General features: G+C 46.9%; 1 protein-coding gene across 5 annotated transcripts; it reads right to left on the reverse strand.

The window, feature by feature from the left end:
* Positions 1-15: 15 nt before the first annotated feature.
* LOC119977162 (PI-PLC X domain-containing protein 1-like) lies at positions 16-25683 on the reverse strand. 5 transcript variants are annotated; one of them, XM_038817821.1, is made up of 11 exons: positions 25475-25683; positions 24731-24870; positions 22746-22802; positions 15247-15328; positions 14041-14170; positions 9849-9982; positions 7115-7243; positions 6670-6831; positions 5447-5627; positions 2340-2608; positions 16-122 (listed from the first exon to the last, which is right to left on the reverse strand). In XM_038817821.1, the coding sequence occupies exons 4-10, from the start codon at positions 15253-15255 to the stop codon at positions 2376-2378; spliced, it is 978 nt and encodes a 325-aa protein (XP_038673749.1). In that variant the 5' UTR covers positions 15256-15328; positions 22746-22802; positions 24731-24870; positions 25475-25683; the 3' UTR covers positions 16-122; positions 2340-2375. The 5 variants fall into 5 exon arrangements, with proteins under 5 accessions (XP_038673749.1, XP_038673751.1, XP_038673752.1 ...); XM_038817823.1 differs by lacking the exon at positions 16-122 and adding an exon at positions 22564-22653 and having other exon boundaries at positions 2057-2608; XM_038817824.1 differs by lacking the exon at positions 16-122 and adding an exon at positions 22564-22653 and having other exon boundaries at positions 2057-2608; positions 24723-24870.

A 25683-nucleotide genomic window follows, 5' to 3' on the forward strand; every position in this document is an offset into this window, starting at 1 on the left:
AACGCGGACAGCAGATGAGTTCATGAGTTTTATTGTGCATTGATGCAATATGTAAGTTATTTCCTTGCCAAGTATACTTCTTTCAGATTGTGCACATTACTACAGATCGAGTACTCGTGAGGCTGTGGAGTAGAAATAATGACTAGTTGTTGAATACTGTAATCTGTTAATCGTTATAAATAACATGAAGGGGAGAGAAACAAGCATTATGAAGAGCTTGTGGGCTTGGTTCTGCACCGCCAGTGGGGAAACCACATTCATTGGGAGTACAGCTGAAGGAAAAAAAACTACAATATTGGTTCACCAATGTTGTGTTTTAGTTAACATTAAGAAAGCCATTGACTGGAAGAAGAGAACTAACCTCCACCTCGCCACTCTAAACGTCTTACCCTCAAAAGGCAAACAGTCTTAGTTTGATCTCATCTGAAAAACCAGACCCTTTTTGAATATAGTGATGTCTCACACACAGCAATCACTACTTCATCGGTTTTTGAGTGGAAGGGAACTGAGCATTTTTTTAGAAATGGAATGAATTGTGCTCTGGAATACGCTGTCTGAAGGAGTGGTGGATGCAGATTTAATCGCAACTTTCGAAAGAAGATCGGATAAATACATGGAAGAGAAGTTGCAGGGTCATGGGAGAGAAGGGGAGTGGGATTAATTGGATAGCTTTTTGACACGGCTGGCATTTGCATGGAAGGCCAAATGACCAGCTTCCGTGCTGTATGATTTTCTAATTGTAAGAGAGAGGTCTCCCGCGGGCTTCTCGATGGGCATTGCAGATCTCGCGAGGCGTCGCGGTCTCGTACGGCTAAGTGAGTTTGACAACCCACTTAACCTTGCCGACGCCGAATCTAACCTATATCAGCCTCCCCAGGGAGACCCCAGCCCATTAGTACTGGTCTACATAAATGTCGACAAAGCGAAACAGCACCAAGGGAATCTCCCAGGCCACTAGAGACCCTTGGGTGGTCAGGGACAATGCAGGGTGGCCTCTTGCACACCCCCGGCACCTTGACACTGGCAAGAGCACTGCCAGGGTGGCAGTACCTATGTGCCAGGGTTGCACTGCCACTGGTCAGTGCCTGAGGGGGGTCATGCCCATGAAAGGTGGGGTGAAGGACAGGTATGAAATGCCTCTGGAAAGTTGGGGGTTAAAGGGTGGGGGTGATGGAAGGAGGGAAGCCCGAAAGAGGGCATGGGAAGGCCTGAAAGGAGGGGCCCATAGCTTTGTGGGGGTGATGACATTACCTGGGGGGGGGGGGGGGGGGGGGGGGGGGGGGGGGGGAAAGAGACACCTTGGAGATTGGGGCACCTTTTCAAAATGATGGTTTCATCTCTGAGCAGCCGGTCTGGCCAGCGCGTTCAGCTCCCTAGTGATTAAACAAATTCTACGTGTGGGCTAGCCCAGAGAGAAACTTCCCCACGGCCCGAAAAAGTGACAAAGTGTGGTTAGATAGCAGTGCAGAACGCCCAGCCAAACCCGCCTGAAATCACATTTGGAAACCTCTAGACGTGCTAGGGCAGTGCCAAAGGATCCTTTTGATGCATCTGAACCAAGAGCGACATGGCCACATTTAATATCTCTTCCACAACACAGCATCTGCAACAATGCAGCACTCAGTGCTGGATTATGAACTCAATTCCTAGCATGAAAATTCCACTGCAAATTACAGACTTGGCCTAGAATGTTATGCCTACCTGGGACAGGCTGTCTGTCGATAGACAGTTAGGGGAGGCAAAACTGGGCATCATAGCACATGCCTGGGTTTTATCCGGGGTGGAGGAGGCATCAAGCACCCTGCTCATCCATGAGACAATAAGGCCCTCACTGGCCAATTAGTAGCCACTTGAGTGCCTCCTGCAGCCACTGGTATTTTATCCAAGGCAGCAGGTGCCTGATACAGGTGTCCTGGACCCTTCCTGCTAGGCTGGGTGAGCCCCCTTTTCAAGCCACCTATGCTCCCTTCAAACTATTTCTCCTACTCCTTCCTTGCAACTGATTGCCCTACCCCCTGCGCCTTTACAAAGCCAGCCTCCCTCACCAGGATCTTCCAGCCTTGAAGGTAAGTCCAGCTTCATGGCAGCTCTTCGGGGATTGCCTATAGTCTCAGCAGTGGCTACCATTGCCAATTGATTGGCTGGCAGTCCCGTCTCAAGCGCGCTGGTTGTTAATTGGCTGCAGGCTGACACAGCCAAGCAGAAACGCAAAGCAAGGCCACTGCCTCTGCGTACTATTCCAGTATTTAATTTGACAGCTGTATCACGAAGCTGAGACAACTCCCGATAGCTTTCTGACAAAGTGAGCAAATATACCCTCCAATAATCTTTTTACAAACCTGCAGATTTCCAGCATGTGCAGTATTTCACTCTTTTTAAATCAATTTGTTATTCAGAGCAAGTACAGCAGGTACCAAATATCCAGCTCCTATGAAATCTCCAGCAATTATATTGAAACAGTGCTTTCCAGGTCCTGGGCCCTGCTTCTTAATCCAGTCACTCAAATATGGGTAATTAGGGAAAGTCAGTCTCTTCAAAGAGCTGTGAAGGTGAGTCAGGATATACCACCAATCTTCAGTCAGGTTTACGCCAGCAACAAAGAATCCGTCTGAGAAGGAAAGATAGAACTGGGATAAGATGATGTTCAGCAAAAGGTAGTTATGAAGAAATTACAAGACATTCTGTAGCAAGTATTCCAAAGCACATTGACCCTTATTAAACCTGACCTTGATGTTCTGGTTGTTAGACACTTTAAATCTCCTCCCACTGCTACTCTGACCTCTCTGCCCTTAGCTTCCAACACTGTTCCAATGACATTCATTTCAAGGAACTGCACCTCATCCACCGATTAAGCCGTGCAGACTCGACATTGAGTTTAAAATTTGACCACTGCTCTTACTTATGGACAGCAGGTACTGATAATAATTGTGTTTTTTAAATAATTTTCCCTTTTGCCTTGCACAATCATCCCTTTCATATGAACGTGTGAATTCACAGCAGCCTTCAGCCCGTTCCGCCATTCAATAAGATCATAGCTGATCTGTTTGTCTTGAGTTCCAAATTCCCAACTACCTCTGATAATCTTTGACCCCTTGTCTAACAAGAATCTATCTACCGCCACTTAAAAATATTCAGTGCCCCCCCCCCCCCCCCCCCCCCCCCCCGGCTCCATGACCTCCTGAGTTCCAAAGTCGCACAACCCTCTGAGTGAAAGCATTTCTTTTTTTTTTTAAATAATTTTTATTGAATTTTTCAAAATACAAACATTTTAATCCCCCCTACATTTACATTTAAATTATAACAAAACAAAGTCAAACCCCCCTACTTAACAAGAAAAAGAAAAAAAAAAAAAAAAAAAAAAAACCCCCCCCCCCCCCTACCCGCGCGTCCCCCCCCCCCCCCCCCCCCCCCCCGCCGGCGAACCGACAGTCAGACCAACTTATCATTTCTAGCAGCGTCCTCGGGCAGGCCTTGCCCGTGCCACCGCCGCTACCGTACTTCCTTCGTCGTTGTCCCCCCTCCCCCCCCCCCCTCCCCCCCTCCCGCCCTCCCCTCCCCTCCCGGGTTGCTGCTGTCATGGCCTCAGTTTCTATCTCTGATCCAAGAGGTCTAGGAAGGGTTGCCATCGCCTGGAAAACCCCTGCACCGACCCTCTCAGGGCGAATTTGATCCTTTCCAATTGGATGAAGTTTGCCATGTCGTTTAACCAGGTGTTAACACTCGGAGGCCTTTCGTCCCTCCACTGAATCAGGATCCTCCTCCGAGCCACCAAGGACGCAAAGGCTAATATTCCAGCCTCCCTCGCCTCCTGTACCCCCGGTTCCACCCCAACCCCGAAGATCGCAAGTCCCCATCCTGGCTTGACCCTGGACCCCACCACTCTCGACACCGTCCCTGCCACCCCCTTCCAGAACTCCTCCAGTGCCGGACATGCCCAAAACATATGTGCATGATTCGCAGGGCTTCCCGAACATCTAATACACCTGTCTTCACCCCCGAAAAACCGACTCATCCTTGTCCCCGTCATGTGGGCTCTATGCAGTACCTTAAATTGAATGAGACTTAGTCTCGCACATGACGACGACGAGTTGACCCTCTCCAGGGCGTCTGCCCATGTCCCGTCCTCTATCTGTTCCCCCAGCTCTAACTCCCACTTATCTTTCAGCTCCTCTACTGGTACCTCCTCCACCTCCTGCATAATCTTATAGATGTCCGAGATCTTCCCCTCCCCGACCCAGACCCCTGATAGCACCCTATCACTCACCCCCCTGTCGGGGAGCGCGGGGAACCCCGCTACCTGTCGTCTGGCAAATGCCTTCAGTGAAAGCATTTCTACTCATCTCTGTCCTATTAGGAGAGCCTCTAATTTTAAAAACAGTGCACCCTAGTTCTGGACTCAGCCACGAATGGAAACATCCTTTCGACATCCACCGTGTCAACAGCGTTCAGGATCTTCCATACTTCTCGAATTTATTTAATCTCTCCTACCTTCCACCCTATTACAGACCTTCGCTTTTATTCTTTCTTCCCCACCTCCTTTCCCTCCCTCTGCTTGGTTGAAACCTGTTATATCTCTCACCTTTCCTGGTTCTGATGGAAGGTCATCGACCCGAAAAGTTAACTCTTTCAGATGCTGCCTGACCTGAATATTTCCAGCATTTTCGTTTTTTCTGACTAAAATATTTTAGCGGTAAATTGTTGCAACTAGTATTTCTCCTCTTTTTATCTTCTCTTTCTCCCTTAAGGATGTTGCCTCCCACTAGGGAATGCTTCCGCAGGACCCAGTACATAAGGCAAAATAGTTATTCATGTGTACACAGATAGTTTGTAGCAATAGGGTAATCAATCGTGCAGGAGTGGGGAGTATCATAGCATCTTGCCCTTCTCCCAATAAGGCTTTTCCAGTAGGGGGTCATTGGATTGAAATTAGGAATAGGAACCCTTAATATCTCTCTCACCTGTCTATTTAAGGCTAGGGGCATTGAATCCAATGATAGCGTCCCAAATATCACCTTGGCTAAGTACAGCACAGACAGGGGATAAAACCCAGTACTTTTCAATCTGCATGGCTCAGTATCACCCAACAAAATAGCATCTCAGAATGGATTTTCCAAGTGTACACTGCGAGTAATGTTCAATCTTGAGCAGCGCGCCGAGGATTTTCAGATACTAGATCCAGATCTACCAGTGGGCGACACTCCCTGTCAGCAGGGCAGTCAGAATCTAAGCCCTCAGCTTGTGTTACTGATGTAGCAAAAGCAAAGCCGCTTAGCGGTTGTGGATTTCTCGACATCAGACATTCATTCTGTTTTTGGGAGAGATTGAAAGACCAATCCTCTCCTGTATTTCTGGAAACCATGTCTAATTTCCCGGGCCTTCGTAAAAATGCACGGCAGCTGTCACATTTGGAACACTCAACATTATTAAGGGGTCATATTTTCTGTACCTGGTCGTCCAGCCTGTTTCTGGGTTTCTAGATACTGGACGAGCAACTTAGGATCATATGTATCTGCCCACCAATAAGGCATTCCATGCCAAAGTTCCGGATAATCTTTTGCAATACTGTCATCGTAGGAGATGATGACTTGGCAGCCCAACTCCCAAAGCCTTCGTAGTGAAACAAGTTCCTATAAACAGAAATCTGCATTAATTGACCCAGCAATTAATCAGTCCCTAGTAGAATTTAAGTCTCCCTGGTACACACTCAGGGCGTGATTTAACAGGGGAAAAAAAAAAGAGTCCCAGTTTGGGTGCGTTTATCTGGGTATTTCTCAACGCCTGCAACGGCGAGAACTATCCCGCTATCAAACGGGACGTTTTTTGCCTCATCGAGGAACTTCCTGCACTGACTGGTTCAATCTCCTTATCTCAATCTAAGGTAATAAACTGGCACTGCCAAGTTGCCCAGGTACCAGCAAGTGTGCCAGGGTACCACCCTTGCCAGAGCCCGACCACTCGGGAGTCTCTGATGGCTTGGTAGACTCTCCCAGGTGCCGTTATGCCTGGTCCACTTTTGTGTGGACCAGTGCTAAACGGCACCATGGCAATGTCTCCCAGGCATGGCCGTTCAATCCTGGGCCTTGGGAGAATACTGCGCAGACATAGTTAAGTGAGCCTAACTACTCATTTAAAATATGGAAATCTGGTTCCATCCAGTGACGGCGAGATCCAGATCACGTTAGAGGCCTCTCGTGAGATTTAACAGCCTCATCGCATCCCGACTCAGCCGCAACAAGGCCATTGGGTCGGGCATTCAACTTTCTTTCTGAGTCCAGTGTACATTTTCCCATTTTCCTTCATCAGATTTTCTTAAATCAACTTTCACAAAATTAGGACACAAGTCTTTTTTTTAAATGATGGTTTTGGCAATTAAACAAGTTTTTTGTTTGTCTTTCTTTCTTTTAAATTTTCAAGTTCAGGGGCAATTTAGCGTACCCAATTCAGGGGCAATTCAGCGTGGCCAATCCAGCTACCTTGCACATCTTTGGGTTGTGGGGTGGAACCCACGCAAACACGGGGAGAATGTGCAAACTCCACATGGATAGTGACCCAGGACCGGGATCGAACTTGGGACCTCGGTGTCGTGAGGCTGCAGTGCTAACCACTGTGCCACCGTGCTGTCCTTTGCCAATTAAACGAGTTGTTCACCAATTCAACATTGTTACTTACAACAGAAGTCTTGGGACATATTTTGGACCCAAATAAGTTCTTCATTTCCTGAATTAACTCATGATGTTGTTGCTTGTTCATCCCATCAAAGAATCTGCAGGCCAATATAACCACTTCCTTCGGATGAGTTTCCAACCAGAGTCCAAATTCCTTCAAAGCCTCCTTTAAAACACGTTTCCAAAATGTGAATTGCACCGAATATAAGGACCGCAATTGTCAGGCTGGTAAAAACACATTTAAGTTAATTACTGTTCACACAAGCCCTCCTACTCACTATAACCATGCTGATGATGTTCTGCACTATGAGATTTGTCCTTTGACCTAGGTTTCAAATAACTTGGTAAGAATGCAGGCAGCAAAATGGCAAGGTGTACTCCAGTGAAACATGTATGTATATTTAGCATCAGATTTCCTGATATTTCAGTTCTTTTTCTGTTGGACTCACCAGGACTGTTACAGTTGTAAAGATCCCGTGTATGAAGTATAAACAATCAGATGTGTCATTTGGTTTATGTGCAATCCTTAGGTCGAAGAATCGAATGCCTGCTTCCAGCTGTTCAGTTATACTAGATTCCTGTGATATAAAGAACAGTGTTTAGTTATGAGCTGCTTTCCACCATGCTACATAAAATTAAAGCATTACATGTATGTGGGGCGCGATTCAACGGAATCATTTCTAAATGTCATTTTGGGCGCAATTACGGGGTGTTTCTCGACGGCCGCATTGGCGAGCTTGCAGCCCGTATCTAACGGCACTTGGTGACGGAACTGAGCCTCCACAAGCCTCTCACCATTACTGGCTGTCTCGCCATCTGATTCACCTAACTCACACCCCAACGTCTTGCAACTATCAAGGGAGAGCTGCTTTTAAACGTTCCCTTAACCACTCGCTACCAGTCAACACACAAGCATGACAGCAAGCAGACCTGCTCCTCGCTTTGGGGATGCTGACCTGGATAGGGTTCCCAATGTTATGAATGAGAGATGGGGCATCCTGTTCTCCCCTGGGTGGCAGCGGCTGTCAGTGTGGGCAGGAGGACCAGCGTCCAATGTCGGAAGGAGACCAACAACCTCCACCGAGCTGCAAGGGTAAGTTTCCACCTTGCTCCTGGCATCAGTTACCCTGTCATCCCTCCCGCTGGCACCTTGACATTGCCAGCCTGGCATCTTGGCACTGCCCCCGGTACTGACTGGGTGAAACTGCTAAGCTGGCAGTGCCAAGTTGCCAGTGCCAGGGGTCAGGCCCAGAGTGCCTTATCCATAAGGAGGGGGGGGGGGGTGCTCAAGGACCCCAGAAGAGGTGTTGGGTGCAATGGGAGGGGGGTCCTGAGGCCTCGGTGGGGTGGCTGAGGGGCTGTCTTTAAAAATGGTGCCCCGATCCACAGGTAACTTTCCTAAAGTGCTGCCTTCCTGAGGCCAAAAAAAACGGCAAAGTGCCGCAGGCCCCGAGAAACGCCCCGCTAAACACGCCCGAAACCGGACTTTCTCTCCCGTTGAATCGCATCCACAAACCATGTGTCAACACTGGATATTGACCAGTAATATGAAATATTGTGTTAAGAATGTAAATAGGTATCTGATATCTACAAGGTTATGCAGGAGGCGGAGGAGGCGTCAGTAGAGGAGCTGAAAACGAAGTGGGAGGGGGAACTGGGGGAACAGATCGAAGACGGGACATGGGCTGATGCCCTGGAGAGGGTTAATTCTTCCTCCTCGTGTGCGCGGCTTAGCCTCATCCAATTCAAGGTGCTGCACCGGGCCCACATGACTGGGACGAGGATGAGTAGGTTCTTTGGGGGTGAGGACAGGTGTGTCAGGTGCTCAGGGAGTCCAGCGAACCATGCCCATATGTTCTGGGCATGCCCGGCACTGGAGGAGTTCTGGAAGGGGGTGGCGAGGACGGTGTCGAGGGTGGTGGGATCCAGGGTCAAGCCAGGATGGGGACTCGCGATTTTTGGGGTTGGGGTGGAGCCGGGAGTGCAGGAGGCGAAAGAGGCCGGTGTGCTGGCCTTTGCGTCCCTAGTAGCCCGGTGAAGGATCTTGCTACAATGGAAGGATGCGAGGCCCCCAAGCGTGGAGACCTGGATCAATGACATGGCGGGTTTCATTAAGCTAGAGAAGGTCAAATTCGCCCTGAGAGGGTCGGTACAAGGGTTCTTTAGGCGGTGGCAGCCTTTTCTCGACTTTCTGGCTCAACGATAGGGTACGGGGACAGCAGCAGCAGCAACCCGGGGAGGGAAAAGGGGAGGGAAAAGGGGGGGGCCGACAATGACTATGTTTGTTTATTTAATTTTAATATTTTTTAAGTTCTTTTGTTGTTCATTAGGGTTGGGGGGGTGGGGGGATGTGATACATGCGCCGATACGGTCTGGGGGTGTCACAGTTATCATGGGTTATTTTGTTGCATTTCATTGTTTGTCGCTATGTTTTATATTTTCTGTAAAAAATTCCAATAAAAATTATATTAAAAAAAAGAATGTAAATAGGGCGGCACGGTGGCGCAATGGTTAGCACTGCTGCCTCATGGTGCCGAGGACCCGGGTTCGACCCTGGCCCCAGGCCACTGTCCATGTGGAGTTTGCACATTCTCCCCGTCTCTGCGTGGGTCTCATCCCCACAAACCCAAAGGCATGCAGTGTAGGTACATTGGTCATTAAATTGGCTAAATTGCCCATTAATTGGGTACTGCAATTTATTTTTAAAAAGAATGTAAATGTCAACATGTGCCATGCAAGCCATAATTAGTCATTCCCTTAACAATGCTGTTTGCATGGGCTGTGTTAAAAGTGACTGATTTGTACAAGGAACTGTCATTTTTTATAAAGTTGTGCAGTGGGTCAAATAGTCACTGGCCAAGCAGCTCCAGAGACATCACTGGATTCCAGTCCGGATGGATGCGATAAAGCCTTATATGAAATAAGTCTAGATAACCTTAATCCAGTTCCTACTGGGCACAAAACTGTCCCCAATTTGAAACTAAACTAGTATTGATTGAGGCTGCAGGATGGAAAATAATGTCACAGTGGTACTTGTCAGAGGTTGCAGCCAAGACAATTTATTGGACAGATTAAAAGGAATCTTTACTCTGCATCTAACGAGGCTATACCCTGGAATGGTTAATATTGACAACTGAGATGCAAATTGGACTGCAAAAGTAATTTGCAAAAGGTGCAACTTACCTGTGTCCTACACCATTTATATATCTCTGGTCGAGTGATACAGGGAATTACATGATCTAAAAAGTTTAAAATCTTTTCGGAAGGTTTGATAGGAGAGTTTAAGTCTAAGCAGTAAGTCATCGAGTCATGGCTTCCTAGAAGAGAACAAAAATATTTCTAATGTCAAAAACTTGTAGGATCACTTCATGTTAATCAATTGTAACCCTGCCAAAACATTACTTACACCATAAACAAAGAAATGGATAGGATTTGCCTATGTTCCTCACTACACTATATCTGAATGGTTCTCCTTCAGCTGTATGTCCTAGTTACAGCCTCTCCAAGTGTCCTTCAGCCACTACCCCAAGCTCTTATTGTTTCACAGCTCCAGGTTCGATTCCTAGCTTGGGTCACTGTCTGTGCTGAGTCTGTACGTCCTCCCTGTGCCTGCGTGGGTTTCCTCCGGGGGCTACAGTTTCCTTCCACAGTCCAAAGATGTGTAGTTTAGGTGGATTGACCATGCCAAATTGCCCTTAAGTGTCCAGAAAGGTCAGATGTGGTGACCGGGTTCCGAGGATAGGGTGACGGTGTGGGCTTAAGTAGGTGCTCTTTCCAGGGCCGGTGCAGACACAATGGGCACTGTAAATAAATAAATTCTATGATTCCTTGTAACTCTCAACTCAAACTACATTTTTATTTTTTTTCCAATTGAGGGGCAATTTAGCATAGCCAATCCACCATCCCTGCACATTTTGGATTGTGGGAGTGATACCCACTAGTGGTACCACGGGGAGAAATTACCTTCCCAAACGCACACTGAATGGGTTTTGAGTAAGTTAAAACCACGCCCATGTTCTCAGCAAGCACCAAGTTGAAGAACTCCACACGGACAGTGGGCCGGGATCGAACCCGGGTTCTCGACGACGTGAGGCAGTAGTGCTAACCACAGCGTCACCGTGCCGCCCTTACTCAAACTACTTTAACATGCTACATCTCTTGCTTCCTCCTTGAAAAGCAAATTCCTACTAGTTTTTCAAATATTGCTACACAATCTTTTTAGTTTGCCTATACAGGCCCTTCATTGAGCATCTAATCCAATATAGGCAGCCCTCACAATAAAGTGCTCCATCGGACAATTAGCCTAGTTTACGCATTCAGTTACTAAAATGAAATTTGAACACTGGAATCAAGCCAGCAATGTCTCTCATGATTCTCATTAACTTGCTGCAAAATCATTCATGGCTCTTCAACTTGGTGTTTGCTGAGAACATGGGCGCGGTTTTAACTAACTCAAAACCCATTCAGAGTGCATTTGGGGAGGTAATTTCTCTTGGTTTCTCCTGATGCCACTACAATGGGTTCTGCCACCGACTGGACTCTCTGTTTGTGCTGCTATGTCTTGGTACATTGCAGCAGCTTCCATAAAAAACACTGAGAATGGACAGCACGGTGGCGCAGTGGTAGCACTGCAGTCTCACGGCGCCGAGGTTCCAGGTTCGATCCCGGCTCTGCGTCACTGTCCGTGTGGAGTTTGCACATTCTCCGTGTTTGCATGGGTTTTGCCCCCACAACCCAAAGATGTGCAAGGTAGGTGGATTGAACACGCTAAACTGCCCCTTAATTGGAAAAAATGAATTGGGTACTCTAAATTTATTTTTTAAAACACTGAGAATTAGACCGTTTAGCTTGACCTCAGTGGTGGGGAAGTTGCTGGAATCAATCAATGAGGAGGAGATGACTGAACATTTGGAGAGACAAAGCTCAATCCACCATTGTCAGCATGGGTTTATGAAGGGTAAGTTATGCTAGACAATCCTGTTCAAGTTCTTTGAGGATGTAACCAGCAAGGTGGACAATGGCGAACCTGTGGATGTGGTGTATCTAGACTTCTAGAAGACATTTGACAAGGTGTTGCATAAAAGACTGATCCAGAAGATGTGATTGCAATGGATTGGGAATTGGCTGACTGACAGAAAGCAGGTCAGAATAAATTGGTCCTTCTCTGGCTGGTGAACTAGCGGGGTTCTGCAGGGGTCAGTCCTCAGACCTCAACTGTTTACAATCTATATAAATGTTCTGCAAGCAGGGACAAAGTGTAACATAGCAACATTTGCTGATGATACTAAAATAGGTGCAAAAGCAGGCAGTGAAGAGATAAAATGTTTACAGATGGATATAGATAGGCTTGGAGAATGGGCGAAAATTTGGCAGATGGAGTTTAATGTGGATAAGTGTAAGGTTATCCATTTTTGGCCAAAAAAAGAGAAACGCAAATTATGATCTAAATGGAAAGCAGATTCAAAATGCGTCTGGGCAGAGGGATCTGGTGGTTCATGAATCGCAGAAGGTCGGGATGCAGGTACAGCCTTTGATAAAAAAGGCAAATGGAATTTTAATGTTATTGCAAAAGAACTGGAGTATAAGAGTAGAGAAGTGTTGTTTCAATTGTATAGGATGTTGGTGAGTCTATATCTGGAGTATTGTATCCAGTTTTGATATCTTTATTTGAAGAAGGATGTGGTGCCATTGGAGGCAGTTCAGAGGAGATTCACCATATTGACTCTGGATAAAAGGGTTGATATCTGAGGAGAGATTGAACAGTTTGGCTTTATACTTGCTGGAGTTTAGAACATTGAGAGGGGATCTGATCGAGATATATAAAATACTTTTTTAAAAATAAATTTAGAGTGTCCAATTATTTTTTCCAATTAAGGGGAAATTTAGCGTGGCCAATCTGCCTACCCTGCACATCTTTGGGTTGTGGGGGTGAAACCCACAGGGAGAATGTGCAAACTCCACACAGACAGTGTCCCAGGGCCAGGATCAAACCCGGGTCCTCAGTGCGGTAGGCAGCAGTGCTAACCACGTGCCGCCCCGGTATATAAAATACTAAAAGGGATTGATAAAGTAAACGTAGACCAAATCTTCCCCCTTGTGGGCAATCTAGAACAAGAGGTCACAGATATGGGTTGAGAGGCGGTAGATTGAAAACTGAGATGAGGAGGAAATACTTCCCGCAGAGGGTGGTGAATTTATGGAACCCGCTGCCCCATAGTGTGGTGGAGTCGGAATCATTAAATGGTTTCAAGGAGATAGATATATTTTTGATTTTTTTTTTAATGGGTTAACGTGATATGGGGAACAGGTGGGGAGGTGGATTTGAGACCAGGAACAGATCAGCCATGATCTGATTGAATAGCGGTGTTGGCTCGAAGGGCTGAATTGCCTACATCTGCTCCTAATTCATACGTTCTTATTTAAGCATAGGCATCAGTGTAAATACACTCAGTAGTTTAGTGGCTCTGATACTGGATTTGTGACACCAAAGGTTGTGAGTACAAACTCCACATGAATAATTGTGAAACTGAATTTTAAAAAGTCAACTGAATTGTAAAACTTCCTGATTTGTTCTGAAAGCAGAACTGATTCAGAGAAGGGAACTTGCCACTCCCAGCTTGTTTGGCCTGTCTGCAACGCAGATGGTTCTTAGTGCTCTTTTGCTGTGACCTAGCAAATGATCACTAGCGCAGAGCAACCAGAGACAAACAATAAATACAGCAACCGGTCATGTTACGCACAGCCGCCTGACAACAAATAAATAATGTAAAGCACTGAGGTCTAAAAACTGGGCTGACGCCAAAATCTCCTCTGGCGTTCCAACTATAACCACCCTTTATACCTCTGCGGAGCAGTTAAGTTTTTGAGCACCTCCCAACATTTACACTATTAAGTCCAACTCCCTAATTCCAAAAGCAAACTTTATCCAATTTTACTGTAGGTTGGCCTAAGCAACAACTAATTTAATGAGCAGAGGAAGCTATTATAAGGGAGGTGTGTTCAATCCTCAGGACTGATAGGGGAGAATGAAATGAAGAACAGTTCCATTCAACACAACAGGTATCCGTAAGCATTGAATTCACAAGCAGCAATGTTCGGTAGAGGGAACGAGGTTAAGGTTTAGGTGTCCTGTATTTTCACACACATTCCCTCACTTCACCTTTTCTCGCACCACAACACAAACCCCTGACGCCCTACTTCTGCAACCAGGCATGGATACAACACTGACAGAGCTGTACGAAGCACTCCTTTTTTCTGTCTACAATGCCCACTGACGCAAAAAAGCACTGATTTTGCTTAATTCTTTAATACCTTACCTATCTCACACTCCAGTCAACTATAAAAGACAATAATGGGCTAAATTAACCATAGTTACCTGGAATGGCCAAATTGCAGAGCGATTCATCCCATAATTTTTCTGGTAAATCTGACATCCAATGGGCAAACTGGTTCTGAAGAAGACTTGAAAATAATATCAGCGACGTTCTCCTCGAATCTGCCATTAGCTACAGAAAGTTGCAAAGGAGTTACGAGGAAGCCCTTTACTGAGATGATAATTTAGCAAAATGAGGTTCAGAAAGCTGGGTGGGAGGCGGCGGCGTGGAGGTATTGCCACTGGACTAGTAATTCAGAGACCCAGGATGATGCTCCAGGGATCCAGATTCGAATCCCATCATGGCATGTGGTGAAATTTGAATTCCATTAAAACACAAGTCTGGAATTAAAAGTCTAACAATGACCATGAAACCATTACTAATTGTCGTTAAAAACCCATCTGGTTCACTAATGTCCTTTAGGGAAAGAAATCTGCCGTCTTTACCTGGCCTGGCCTACATGCGACTCCGGACCCACAGGAATGTGGTTGACTCAGAAATGGCCTCTGAATTGGCTTCGCAAAACCACTTGGTTAAAGGGCAATTAGGGCTGAGACAGTGACGCCCACATCCCCTGAATGAATTTTTTTTAAACCCTCCACACTTCACCGGCAGTGGGCAGGGGAAATCAAAATAAAATCTTGCCGGCGAGTTTCTCATTTTCTGACTCTTGCGGGATTTCGAGCCCACGCCGCTGTTTGCCATGGATGCAAAACCCCAGCCAGGTGGCTTTATCCTTGGACATTTGTGCCAATTTCGTTCGATATTGTGGGAAACCTTTGCTCTTCCCAAGGTGGAGGGAAACCTATGAAGGAAGCTAGGTGAAGAGTTATGAGGCTGTTCTGATTTCTGGCCAAACATGCTCGGGATTGATTCAGAGCAAAGTTCCCACTGCCCCGCTGAACAATGTGGCAATCATAACCATTGCACACATTCACTCTTCCGATTTCCCACATATGCTGTAGCCGCTCGCTCTCTGAGGCGAAGTACCGAACGGGGGAGGAGTGGCTTCTTGTTTGCTGGTGATCCATGTCCATTAGACACGGCCTGACTCCGCAAATGGGACATTCAAATACGAAAAGAAAGGATGAAGTGGATTTGAACCCAAGTTCACGGAGAATTGAAAGGCCCCTGAATCCTCGATCAGCACCCGGCCCCAATAGTTACATACCTCAGCACGCCTTAAAGAAAGAGTATTTTACAGGTACCTTGTTCATTATGCTGGGTGCAATACATTGTCCAGTGAGAGTTTTCACTCAGTTTTCCCAGCTGCAATGGGTCAAACAGGGCCTGAAAAGATAAGATGTAATGTAATGAGGTCATAATGATTTCAACAGCAGTTATGCAAATCAAGTCACCACGCGTTATCATTTGGGTAGTAATTTTAATCATCCTGCAACCCCCCCATAAAATTTGGGGTGGATTTGGGTCAGGTGGGAAGTTACGGTTTCAAACCCGAATCCAGCCCAGCTCGAACCCGCCCACTTCCAGATTCATGGAGGTGGGATGGGGGCAGCTGGTCAGCCTGCTGGCCAGTGGGTCATGGGAAGCTTTTAACGACTGTTGGCCATGTTTCTCTGGCCTTGGGGATCCTGGAGGTGAGATAGGTCCATAAGATAAGTGCCTTTATAGCACTGCTTGTGGGCCAGGGGAAGCAGAAAACTAGCCATCGCTACCCCAGACAATCTGTCCAACACCACTATCACCTCCCCTTACCCCACTACCCGCCACCCCCATTGCTTATGAGCACCATCTCATCTACTGACACTGAGCAGCCTGCTTCCCACAACATCTGCAATCTCTTCCCCCACCGGCGGACCAAACCTCCCCTCCACCGCACTCTTCTGCTGTAGGCTTTCCTCACTCGACAGACGGCCAGTCTGTCAACTAGGTTGGCTGTGGGCAGCACGGTGGTGCAGTGGGTTAGCACTCCTACGTCGCCGAGGTCCCAGGTTCGATCCCGGCTCTGGGTCACTGTCCGTGTGGAGTTTGCGCATTCTCCCCGTGTTTGCATGGGTTTCACCCCCACAACCCAAAGTTGTGCAGGGTAGGTGAATTGACCACACTAAATTGCCCCTTAATTGGAAAAAATGAATTGGGTACCCTCATTTATTTTTTTTAAACTAGGCTGGCTGTAGGAAGCATAAATAGAGAAAAAAAAAATTTTAAACCAGCAATTCTCTTCCCTAAAACTTTGATCGGAACACATACTTGGTAAGCATCAGGACCACTGTCAGCACATTTGAGTAGATTTTTACTCAATCACTTTTTATGCTGCAAGTGTCTTCAGGGTTTAGAATTCCCATGCATGTTTTGTCGATTTTTCAGGGTAACTTTAGCAAACCACCGGCAGGAAAATCCAGTATCGAGGAACAAAGAGATCTTGGTGTATAAATCCATGGATCTCTGAAGGTGGCAGGACAGGTAGATAGGGTGGTAAAGACGGCCTATGGAATGCTTGCCTTTATTAGCCGGGGCATAGAATATAGGATCAAGGAGGTCTTGGTACAACTTTATGAAACATTGGTTACCCACAGATGGAATATTGTGCACAGTTCTGATTGCCACACCATTAGAATGACATGATCGCACTGGAGCGGGTGCACGGGCGGTGCAGTAACACAGTGGTTAGCACTGTTGTTTCACAGCTCTAGGGTTCCGGGTTCGATCCCCGGCTTGGGTCACTGACTGTGTGGGGTCTGCACGTTCTCCCCATCTCTGCCAGGGTTTCCTCTGGGTGTTCCGGTTTCCTCCCACAAGTCCCGAAAGATGTGCTATTAGGTAATTTGGACATTCTGAATTCTCCCTCAGTGTATCCGAACAGGTGCCGGAGTGTGGCGACTAAGGGAGTTTCACAGTAACTTCATTGCAGTGTTAATGTAAGCCTACTTGTGACAATAATAAAGATTTTATATTATATTATTTTATGGAGGAGATTCACCAGGATGTTGTTTAGGATGGAAATGTTTCTGCTATGAGGAGACGACTGGATAAGCTGGGTTTGTTTTCCCTGGAGCAGAGGTGGCTGCTTGGGGGGGAAAATCAGATCGAGATATACAAAATTATGAGGGGCTTGTTTAGGGTGATAGCAAGAACCTTTTCCCCATGGCAGAGGTGTCAAAGACCAGAGGGCATAGGTTTAAACTGTGGAGTAAGGGGTTTAGAGGGAGACCTGAGGAAATATTTCTCACCCAGAGGGTAGTGGAAATATGGAACGCGCTGTCTGAGAGGATGGTGGAGGCAGGTACTCTCGTAGCATTGAGGAAGCATCTGGACGAGGACTTAATCGTCTAGGGCTAGTGGGCCATGGAGCCACTATCCATGAAGCTACCCTTGAGAAATAATGTTACCAAAGCTAGAGTATCCTGGCTGACTAACGATATTGATAATAAAAAAAGAGGCACATGATGCATGCCGGAATAATAATAGCAATAGAAATCAGGAAGAGTATCCCAAATGCAGGAGAGTGGCTAAAGCTGGAGTAAGAAAGGCTAAGAGAAAGCATGAGGAAAGGTTGTGCTAAAACAAATCGCAAAATGTTCTTCAAACATATTAATGGTAAAAGATTAGTGAAGGATAGAGTGGGGCCCATAAGGGACAAGCATGCTAAACTGCTGACTGAAGCAGAGGGTATGGCAGAGGTATTAAATGAGTACTTTGCTTATGTCATTACCAAATTAGAAGATGGCGACCATGGCCCAGTTGGAAATGTGGGTGTTGAGCAACTGAGAAGTATTGTTTAATTTCTTTTAATATAAATTTACAGTAGTATCCAATTCTCTTCCCCCCCCCCCCCCCCCCAAGTTAAAACGCAATTTAGTGTGGCCAATCCACCTACCCTGCACATCTTTGGGTTATGGGACACAACGCAGACATGGGGAGAATGTGCAAACTCCACACGGACAGAGACACGGGGCCAGGATCGAATCCGGATCCTGGGTGCTGTGCGGCAGCAGTGATAACCACTGCACCACCGTGCCGCCCAGCAGTACAGCGATAGATAAAGAAGAAATGCTAAAAAGGCTGGCAGGTCCAGGTAGCGAAGTCGTCAGGCCTGGATGGGATGCATCCTAGATTGCTGAGAGAAGTAAATGAGTATACTGCGGAACTGTTGATAGAAATTTTCCTGGCCTCTCTGAACACACGATCAGTCCGGGGATATCAAATGTGGCGCCGTTGTTTAAGAATGCAGCAAAGGATAACTGAGGAAACTACAGACCTGTCAGCTTGACAGCAATAATGGGAATACTGATAAGAGGCCATAATATGGAATGAGATAAATATGCACTTAGAGAAAAATAAGTTAATACAGACAGTGACCATGGCTTTGTCAAGGGCACATCATTTCTAACAAATTTAATTGAGTTTTTGGATGAGATGACACAGTGGATGAGGGTAGTGCCGTGGATGTTGTAAATTTGGACTTTCAGAAAGCATTTGGTAAGAAGCCACATGGCAGGTTGGTTAGCAAATTAAAAATGGTTGGGATTGATGGGTCCTTGGCAGCATGGATTGGAAACAAAAACAGAAAATGCTGGACAATCTCAGCAGGTCTGACAGCGTCTGTGGAGAGAGAAGGGAGCGAACGTTTCGAGTCTGTGTGACTCTTTGTGAAAGCTGGACAGAACTGGAAATGGGGTCAGATTTATACTGTCATAGGGTGGTGCAGTGGTTAACACTGTTGCCTTGCGGCGCTGAGGACCCGGTTTGATCCCGGCCCTGGATCACTGTCCATGTGGAGTTTACACATTCTTCCCGTGTCTGCGTGAATTTCGCCCCCACAACCTGTGGTGAATGTAATATATGTTAATATATATGTTAATTCACACTGTTGTAAGCGCAGTAGCGCTGGCCTACCACTAGGGGGAGTAGCGCTGGGAGCACTTGGGAACTTGTACTGGGCTCCACCCTTGGTTCCTCCCACGACTCCTCCCCCTAGTGCAGCTGTATAAGTACCCGTGTCCAGAGTCAGCCTGGGTCACTACGAGTTCATCGACAGGTAACAGGCTGGCTCTGAAGTAAGTCGGTTAAAGCCTAGATTCACATCGGAAACATGTGTCTGGTGAATTGATGGTTCCATCACAACCCAAAAAGATGTGCAGTGCAGGTGGATTGGCCACACTAAACTGCCCCTTAATGGGAAAAGAAAATGAACTGGGTACTCTCAACTTATTTTTTTAAATTTATACTGTCATGGGGCGGAGTGGGGGTGGATCGGTGGGGCTAGATAGGGGCTAGCGATAGGTGGAGGCGGACTTTGAGGACAGAAAGACAAAGGAATGTAAATGGGGGTGATTAAGGCTAAGAAGGATGCTGATAGTGGCACATAAAAAGATTTTGTCTTTCTGCTTTCAACATCTTTGTCAATCTCCACCTATTGCTGGCTCCCTATCAGTCCCACCGCTCCATGCCCGCCCACTACAGTATGAATCTGACCCCCATTTCCAGTTCTCTATAGCTTTGACAAAAAGTCATCCAGACTCGAAAGGTTAGCAACCGTTTCTCTCCACAGATGTTGTCAGATTGTCCAGCATTTTCTGTTTGTCTTTCAGATTCCAGGATCCGCATGAATTTTGCTTTTATCTGCATGGATTAGAAGTTAGCTAAGAGATGGGAAACAGATGGTAGGTATAGATGGCATTTCTCAGACTGGTGACGAGTTGAAAGTGTGTTCCCCAGGGATCAGTGTTGGAACCCTTGATTTTTCTGATTTGAATAAACGATTTAGAGGGCAGTACTGCAGCCTCACAGCGCCGAGGTCCCAGGTTCAATACCAGCCCTGGGTCGCTGTCTGTGTGTAGTTTGCACATTCTCCCTGTGTTTGCGTGGGTTTCACCCCCACAACCCAAAGATGTGCAGGTAGGTGCATTGGCCATGATAATTGCCCCTTAATTGGAAAAAATGAATTGCGTGCACTAAATTTATTTTTAAATATATGTATATAAATGATTTAGGGGTGGATGTTGAGGACTAAATCTCTAAGTTTGCAGATGATACTAAGCTAGGGAGAATAGTGAATTGTGAGGATTGCGCTGAGTGACTTCAGAGGGACATTGACAAGTTGGCCAAATAGGCAGACACCAGGCAGGTTAGTTTCAATGCAGCAAATGTGAGGTCATGCATTTTGGTAGAAGAAACATGGTAAAAGAGACAATATAGGCTCACTGGTACAATTTTGAGAGGAGTACAGGAGCAGAGGGACCTCGGGGTTCAAGTACATAATTCTCTGAAGGTGGCCAGGCAAGTTGAAACAGTTGTTAAGAAGGCTTATATGAGCCTAATACAGTTTAAGGTGGTGCACAGGGTGCATATGACTCGGGTGAGAATGAGTGGGTTCTTTCAGAGGTAGCAGATGAGTGTGAGGGCGGGAGCCAGCGAATCATGCGCACATGTTTGGGGTTGCGGAAAACTGGGAAGATTCTGGGTGGGAGTTTTAGCCAGGATAGTGGAGGAGGGAGTGGACCCGGACCCTTCAGTGGCGATATTTGGGGTTTCAGAGAAGCCGGAGCTCATGGAGAGGAGGAAGGCCGATGTCGTGGCCTTCGCCTCTCTGATTGCACGGCGATGAATTTTGCTGGAGTGGCGGTCGGCATTGCCACCGGGGTAGCAACATGGTTGGTTGACCTGTACGACTTCCTGTGATTAGAGAAGATAAAGTATGAGTTAAGGGGCTCAGCGGGGGACTTTGAGAAAAGGTGGGGGATGTTTGTGACCGTGTTTGAGGAACTGTTTGTCACAGGGATGTGGGAGAGGGGGGTGGGGAGGTGCTGGGGAGAGGGGGGGGGGGGGTGAAAAAGGGCAAAAATCTGTACAGACTGTATAGTTGATTGTTGGGAAGAATGTTTCCCAGGGTGTTTTATATGATCCTTAGGTTTATAAATAGAGTCATAGAGTATAAAAGCAAGGAAGTGATACTACACCTTTACAAAACATTGGTCAAATCACATCTGTTGATATAATGTTCATCTCTGGGCACCTTATTTAAGGACGGATGTTAAAGCCCTGGAGAGAGTGCAGAGGAGATCTACTAGAATGATACCGGGAATGAGGAATTTTAGATACAAGGGAAGATTGGAGAAATTGGGCTTGTTCTCCATAGAGCAGAGATTAAGAGGTGACCTTATTGAAGTGTTAACAATTATGAACAATTTTAACAGGGTAACGAAGACTATTCTGGTTCTACTCGTTGGTATGTCAGTGACTAGGGGTCACAATTAAGATGATCAGGAAGAAAGCTAGGAGAAACTTTTTTACATAGAAAATAGGAACAGGAGGAGACCATTCGGCCCTTCGAGTCTGCTCCGCCATTCATTACAACCATGGCTAATCATCCAACTCAATAGCCTAGATCCGCCTTCCCCCATATCTTTTGATCCCCTTCGCCCTAAATGCTATATCTAACTGCTTCTGGACAACATGCAATGTTTTGGCCTCAACAACCTCCTGTGGTAACGACCACTCTCTGGGTGAAGAAATCTCTCCTCATCTCTGTCCTAGTCTACCCTGTATCCTCAGACTGTGCCCCCTGGTTTTGGACACACCCACCATCGGGAACATCCTACCTGCATCTACCCTGTCTAGCCCTGTTAGGATTTTATAGGTTTCTATGAGATGCCCCGCCTCGACACGGTAGCATAGTGATCAGCATAGTTGCTTCACAGCTCCGGGGTCCCAGATTCGATTCCCAGCTTGGGTCACTGTCTGTGCGGAGTCTGCACGTTCTCCCCGTGTTTGTGTGGGTTTCCTCCAGGTGCTCTGGTTTTCTCCCACAGTTCATAGATTTTTTAAAATAAATTTAGTGTACCCAATTCATTTTTTCCAATTAAGGGGCAATTTAGCGTGTTAAATCCACCTACCTTGCACATCTTTGGGTTGTGGGGGCAAAACCCACACAAACACGGGGAGAATGTGCAAACTCCACACGGACAGTGACCCAGAGCGGGGATCAAACATGGGACCTCGGTGCCGTGAGGCAGCAGGGCTAACCCACTGCGCCACCGTGCTGCCCCCACAGTCCAAAGATGTGCAGGTTAGGTGGATTGGCCATGCTAAATTGCCCTTGGTGTCCAAAAAAGGTTAGGTGGGATTACGGGGATAGGGTGGAGGTATGGGCTTAGGTAGGGTGGTCTTTCCAAGGGCTGGTGAAGACCTGGTGGGCCGAATGGCCTCCTTCTGCACTGTAGATTCTATGATTCTTCTGAACTCCAGCAAATACAATCCTAACCGACCCAATGTCTGAGAGAGTTGTTGGGATTCGGAATGTGTTGCCTGGGAGAGTGGTGGAGGCGGATTCCATAGGAGGTTTCAAAAGAGAGCTGGATGCATATTTGAAAGTGATTAATTTAGAGGGCTGGAGAATGGGACTAGCTGGGTAGCTCTTTCGGGAGTCGGTGCTAACACGATGGGCCAAATGGCCTCCATCTGTGCTGTAAAACTCTGTACTATTCTGTTCTACAATGAGGGAACAGTTCATTTTAACGTCCTAAAGTTATATTGTACTGATGTCAGTGAGCTTTGAGAGATACCTGTCACATCAAGAGATGCGGTTTCTCCAGGTGTAGAATGAGTCAGTCAGCAGTCGGCCCATCAATACATGCCGGGTTTACGTTGTTGATCTGGACAGATTTTCTCCAATTATTGAGGAAATTCCAGTGTCAGAAAGCAACATTTGCAATCATAAATGCTAAATAACTGTATGCAGACTTACATGCCAAGTTCTTCTTGAAATTCTCACCAGGGCTGTGGGTTCCACCCTCTATGGTAACTGCAGCAAAATGCAGAACATCATCAAGGAAGGAAAACAACATTTAAACCATGTTACTGGCTAAACTAGTCTTTCTAGTTTTACTTTCCTCTCTCCCTCATATAAAATCCAATGCAGCATGAATCTAAACAATTACCTTGAGAATTCAGACAGGGTTATTGCTGGTGTGAAAGGTAATTCTGCACTCTCTAATTCATCCATGCAGAAAATTCTAAAGCTGCCCCACTACTGTAGCTAATTGTTTGCTAAACCTTTCCAGGATTTTTTGCTGCAGGACTCTATCCAGAAATGTACACATGCATGAAGAAATGTTTTCTCTCGGAGTCTGAAAAGTTCCTTTATTCGCCCCCACTAAGGTAAACTTCCCCAAGATTCCCCAGCTTTACCCTGAACCCCTGTCTTTTCCTCGCCATTTCACTGCTAAGACTCATTCTGTTCTCTTAACCCCCATTCCCTGCTGAACTAGCTGACCATCCGTTTTGGCTGAGGTTGTAAAACCTTTCTCTCTGGCCTGGCTGCAGCATCTAGTGACTCACTATTTGCAGACCCTGCCTCTGGGCTACCCTGTCAAGTGGGTGCAGTCTGAGCTGGTGACCGGAAGGGTGAGATCCAAGTGGCGGTGTTTCTTTTGCATCAGTGTCCTGCTTCTCTCGCACTTCGCATAGGATTGCCAGCTCGGCTGGACATATTCTGCAAGACATTGGCGGGAATGACATGCACACCTGGGATAGATACTGTGAATAGTTTTGGTCCCCTTATCTAAGGAAAGATACACTGGCATTGGAGGCAATCCAGAGAAAGTTCACTGGGTTGATCCCGGGTATGGAGGAATTTTAGTATGAGGAGAGGTTGCGTAGGTTGGGTCTGTACTCATTAGAGTTTAGAAGATTGAAAGGCGACCCTATTGATACATATCAGATTCTCAAGGGGCTTGACAGGATAGGTGCTGAGATGATGTTTCCTCATGTTGGAGAGTCTAGAGCCAGAGGGCATAATCTCACAGTAGGGGGTTGCCCATTTAAGACAGAGATGAGGAGGAACCTCTTCTCACAGAGGGTCGTGAATCAGTGGAATTCTTTACAGCCGAGGGTTGCAGAGACTGGGCCATTCAGTATGTTCAAGGCTGAGATAGACAGATGTTTAATCAGTAAGGAAATCAAGGATTATAGGGATAAGGCAGGAAAGTGGAGTTGAGGATTATCACATCAGATCAGTAATCGGCTCATTGAATGATGGAGCAGACTGGATGGGCTCGATGCTCAGTCACCTTCAGGAATCTGTGAACAAGCACGTCAAGATCCATCTGTTCCTCTGAACTTCCTAGTGTCCTGCCACTCATTACATACTCCCTTGTCCAGTTTCTTCTTCGAAAGCGCATCACCTCGCACTTATCAGGGTAAATACCATCTGCCACTGCCCTGCTCATCTGACCAACCCATATATACCTTCCTGCAAACTACAACCCTCTTCTTCACGGTTAACACCCGACCAATCTTGGTGTCGTCTGCAAACTTACTTACCAGTTCATCCATGTTATCATCTACATCATTTATATAAATATATAACAAACAATAAGGGGCCCAGCACTGATCCCTGTGGTATACCACTGGACACCGGCTTGCAGTTACTCAGTCTTCTACCGCCACCCTTTGCGTCCTATTAGTCAGCCAGTTTTGAATCCATCTCAACAAGTTTCCTTGAACTCCATAGGCTTCAACCTTCTCAATCAATTGTCATGAGATTAAGAATAAGATCCAAAGACAATCCATAGAATCCCCCTATGGACCCTCCCAAAGAGCACCTACCTAGCCTCCCCCCCCCCCCCCCCCCAATGCCCCCAACCCCATGCATTGATCACTGCCAATCCACCTCAGCATCCACCATCCTAAGGAGCAATCTAGTTTAGCCAATCCACCTGACCTGCACACCTTTGGACTGTAGCACAAAGAAACTGGAGCACCCGGAGCAAACCCACGCAGACACGAACGTGCAGACTCCACACAGTCACCCAAGGCTGGAATCGAACCCGGGTCTCTGGCGCTGTGAAGCAGATATCACCAAATCCTTCCTGCGCACAGACAAATACAAGTGGATTCAGCAGACAGAAAACAAAGTGGCAGAGCCCGAGAAGGGGAGCGCTGTGTTTGCCGAACTAAAGGGTTATCAGAGCCGGAGTGGGGTTTGGCCGAGGCAGCGAGAAGAGAGAGAAACCCTTTGCTCACCACTGCTGGATGAGTGGGGGGGGGGGGGGGGGGGGGGAGGAGAGAGTCAGCGCTGGGGGGGGAAGCGGGGCGCTCACAGGGCCGCTGGGGGGGGGGGAGCGGGGCGCTCACAGGGCCGCTGCTGGGCGCTCCCGTTCTGGATCCCGGCTGTCTGGGCTCTGCCTCTCTGGCTGGGTGTCCCTGTGACTGCGGGCGGTCAGAAGGGGCGGACGTTTAGTCACGAATGTGGCTGGGGAGGATCCTGAAAAGGCTGTTCCCAGTCTCACATTCAGCAGGAGAGGGTTCATCGTTGTATCATTGTCACTTAAAAACAAAACAGTTCCATTTATTTAAATGATTCCGCGATCTTTGGAGACCCCCCCCCCCCCGCCCCCCCCCCCCGCAACGCCGCTGTTTATTTCTCAAATTGCTCTGATTTTCTGAAACGATTTAGTTCAAATAGCATCTTACCTCAACACGTTACAAACAGCGCAGGCTGCCAAATTCTCCAAAGATGTTGCAGCTTTATTTGATACAATGATATAACTTCCACAGTGGGTTGCATACTCTCTCTAAATTGCCTGTTGCTGATTCTAAAGGCACCAGTTTTCTGAGTCTGCCACCACCAGAGGAGCAGCAGTTCAGTTCCGAGGCCTGAGCTGCTGTGGGCACAATGACAT

The sequence above is a fragment of the Scyliorhinus canicula genome, chromosome 14, assembly GCF_902713615.1.
Source record: "Scyliorhinus canicula chromosome 14, sScyCan1.1, whole genome shotgun sequence".
NCBI classification, from domain to species: domain Eukaryota; kingdom Metazoa; phylum Chordata; class Chondrichthyes; order Carcharhiniformes; family Scyliorhinidae; genus Scyliorhinus; species Scyliorhinus canicula.

Excerpts from the sequence above, each read along its gene's own strand:
- LOC119977162 (XM_038817821.1), bottom strand. Across the intron at positions 6,832-7,114 it reads TTACAACTGTAACAGTCCTG|GAGGCTTTGAAGGAATTTGG; the intron begins GTGAGTCCAACA and ends CGTGTTTTAAAG. Across the intron at positions 5,628-6,669 it reads TATGTCCCAAGACTTCTGTT|GAACTTGTTTCACTACGAAG; the intron begins GTAAGTAACAAT and ends TTCTGTTTATAG.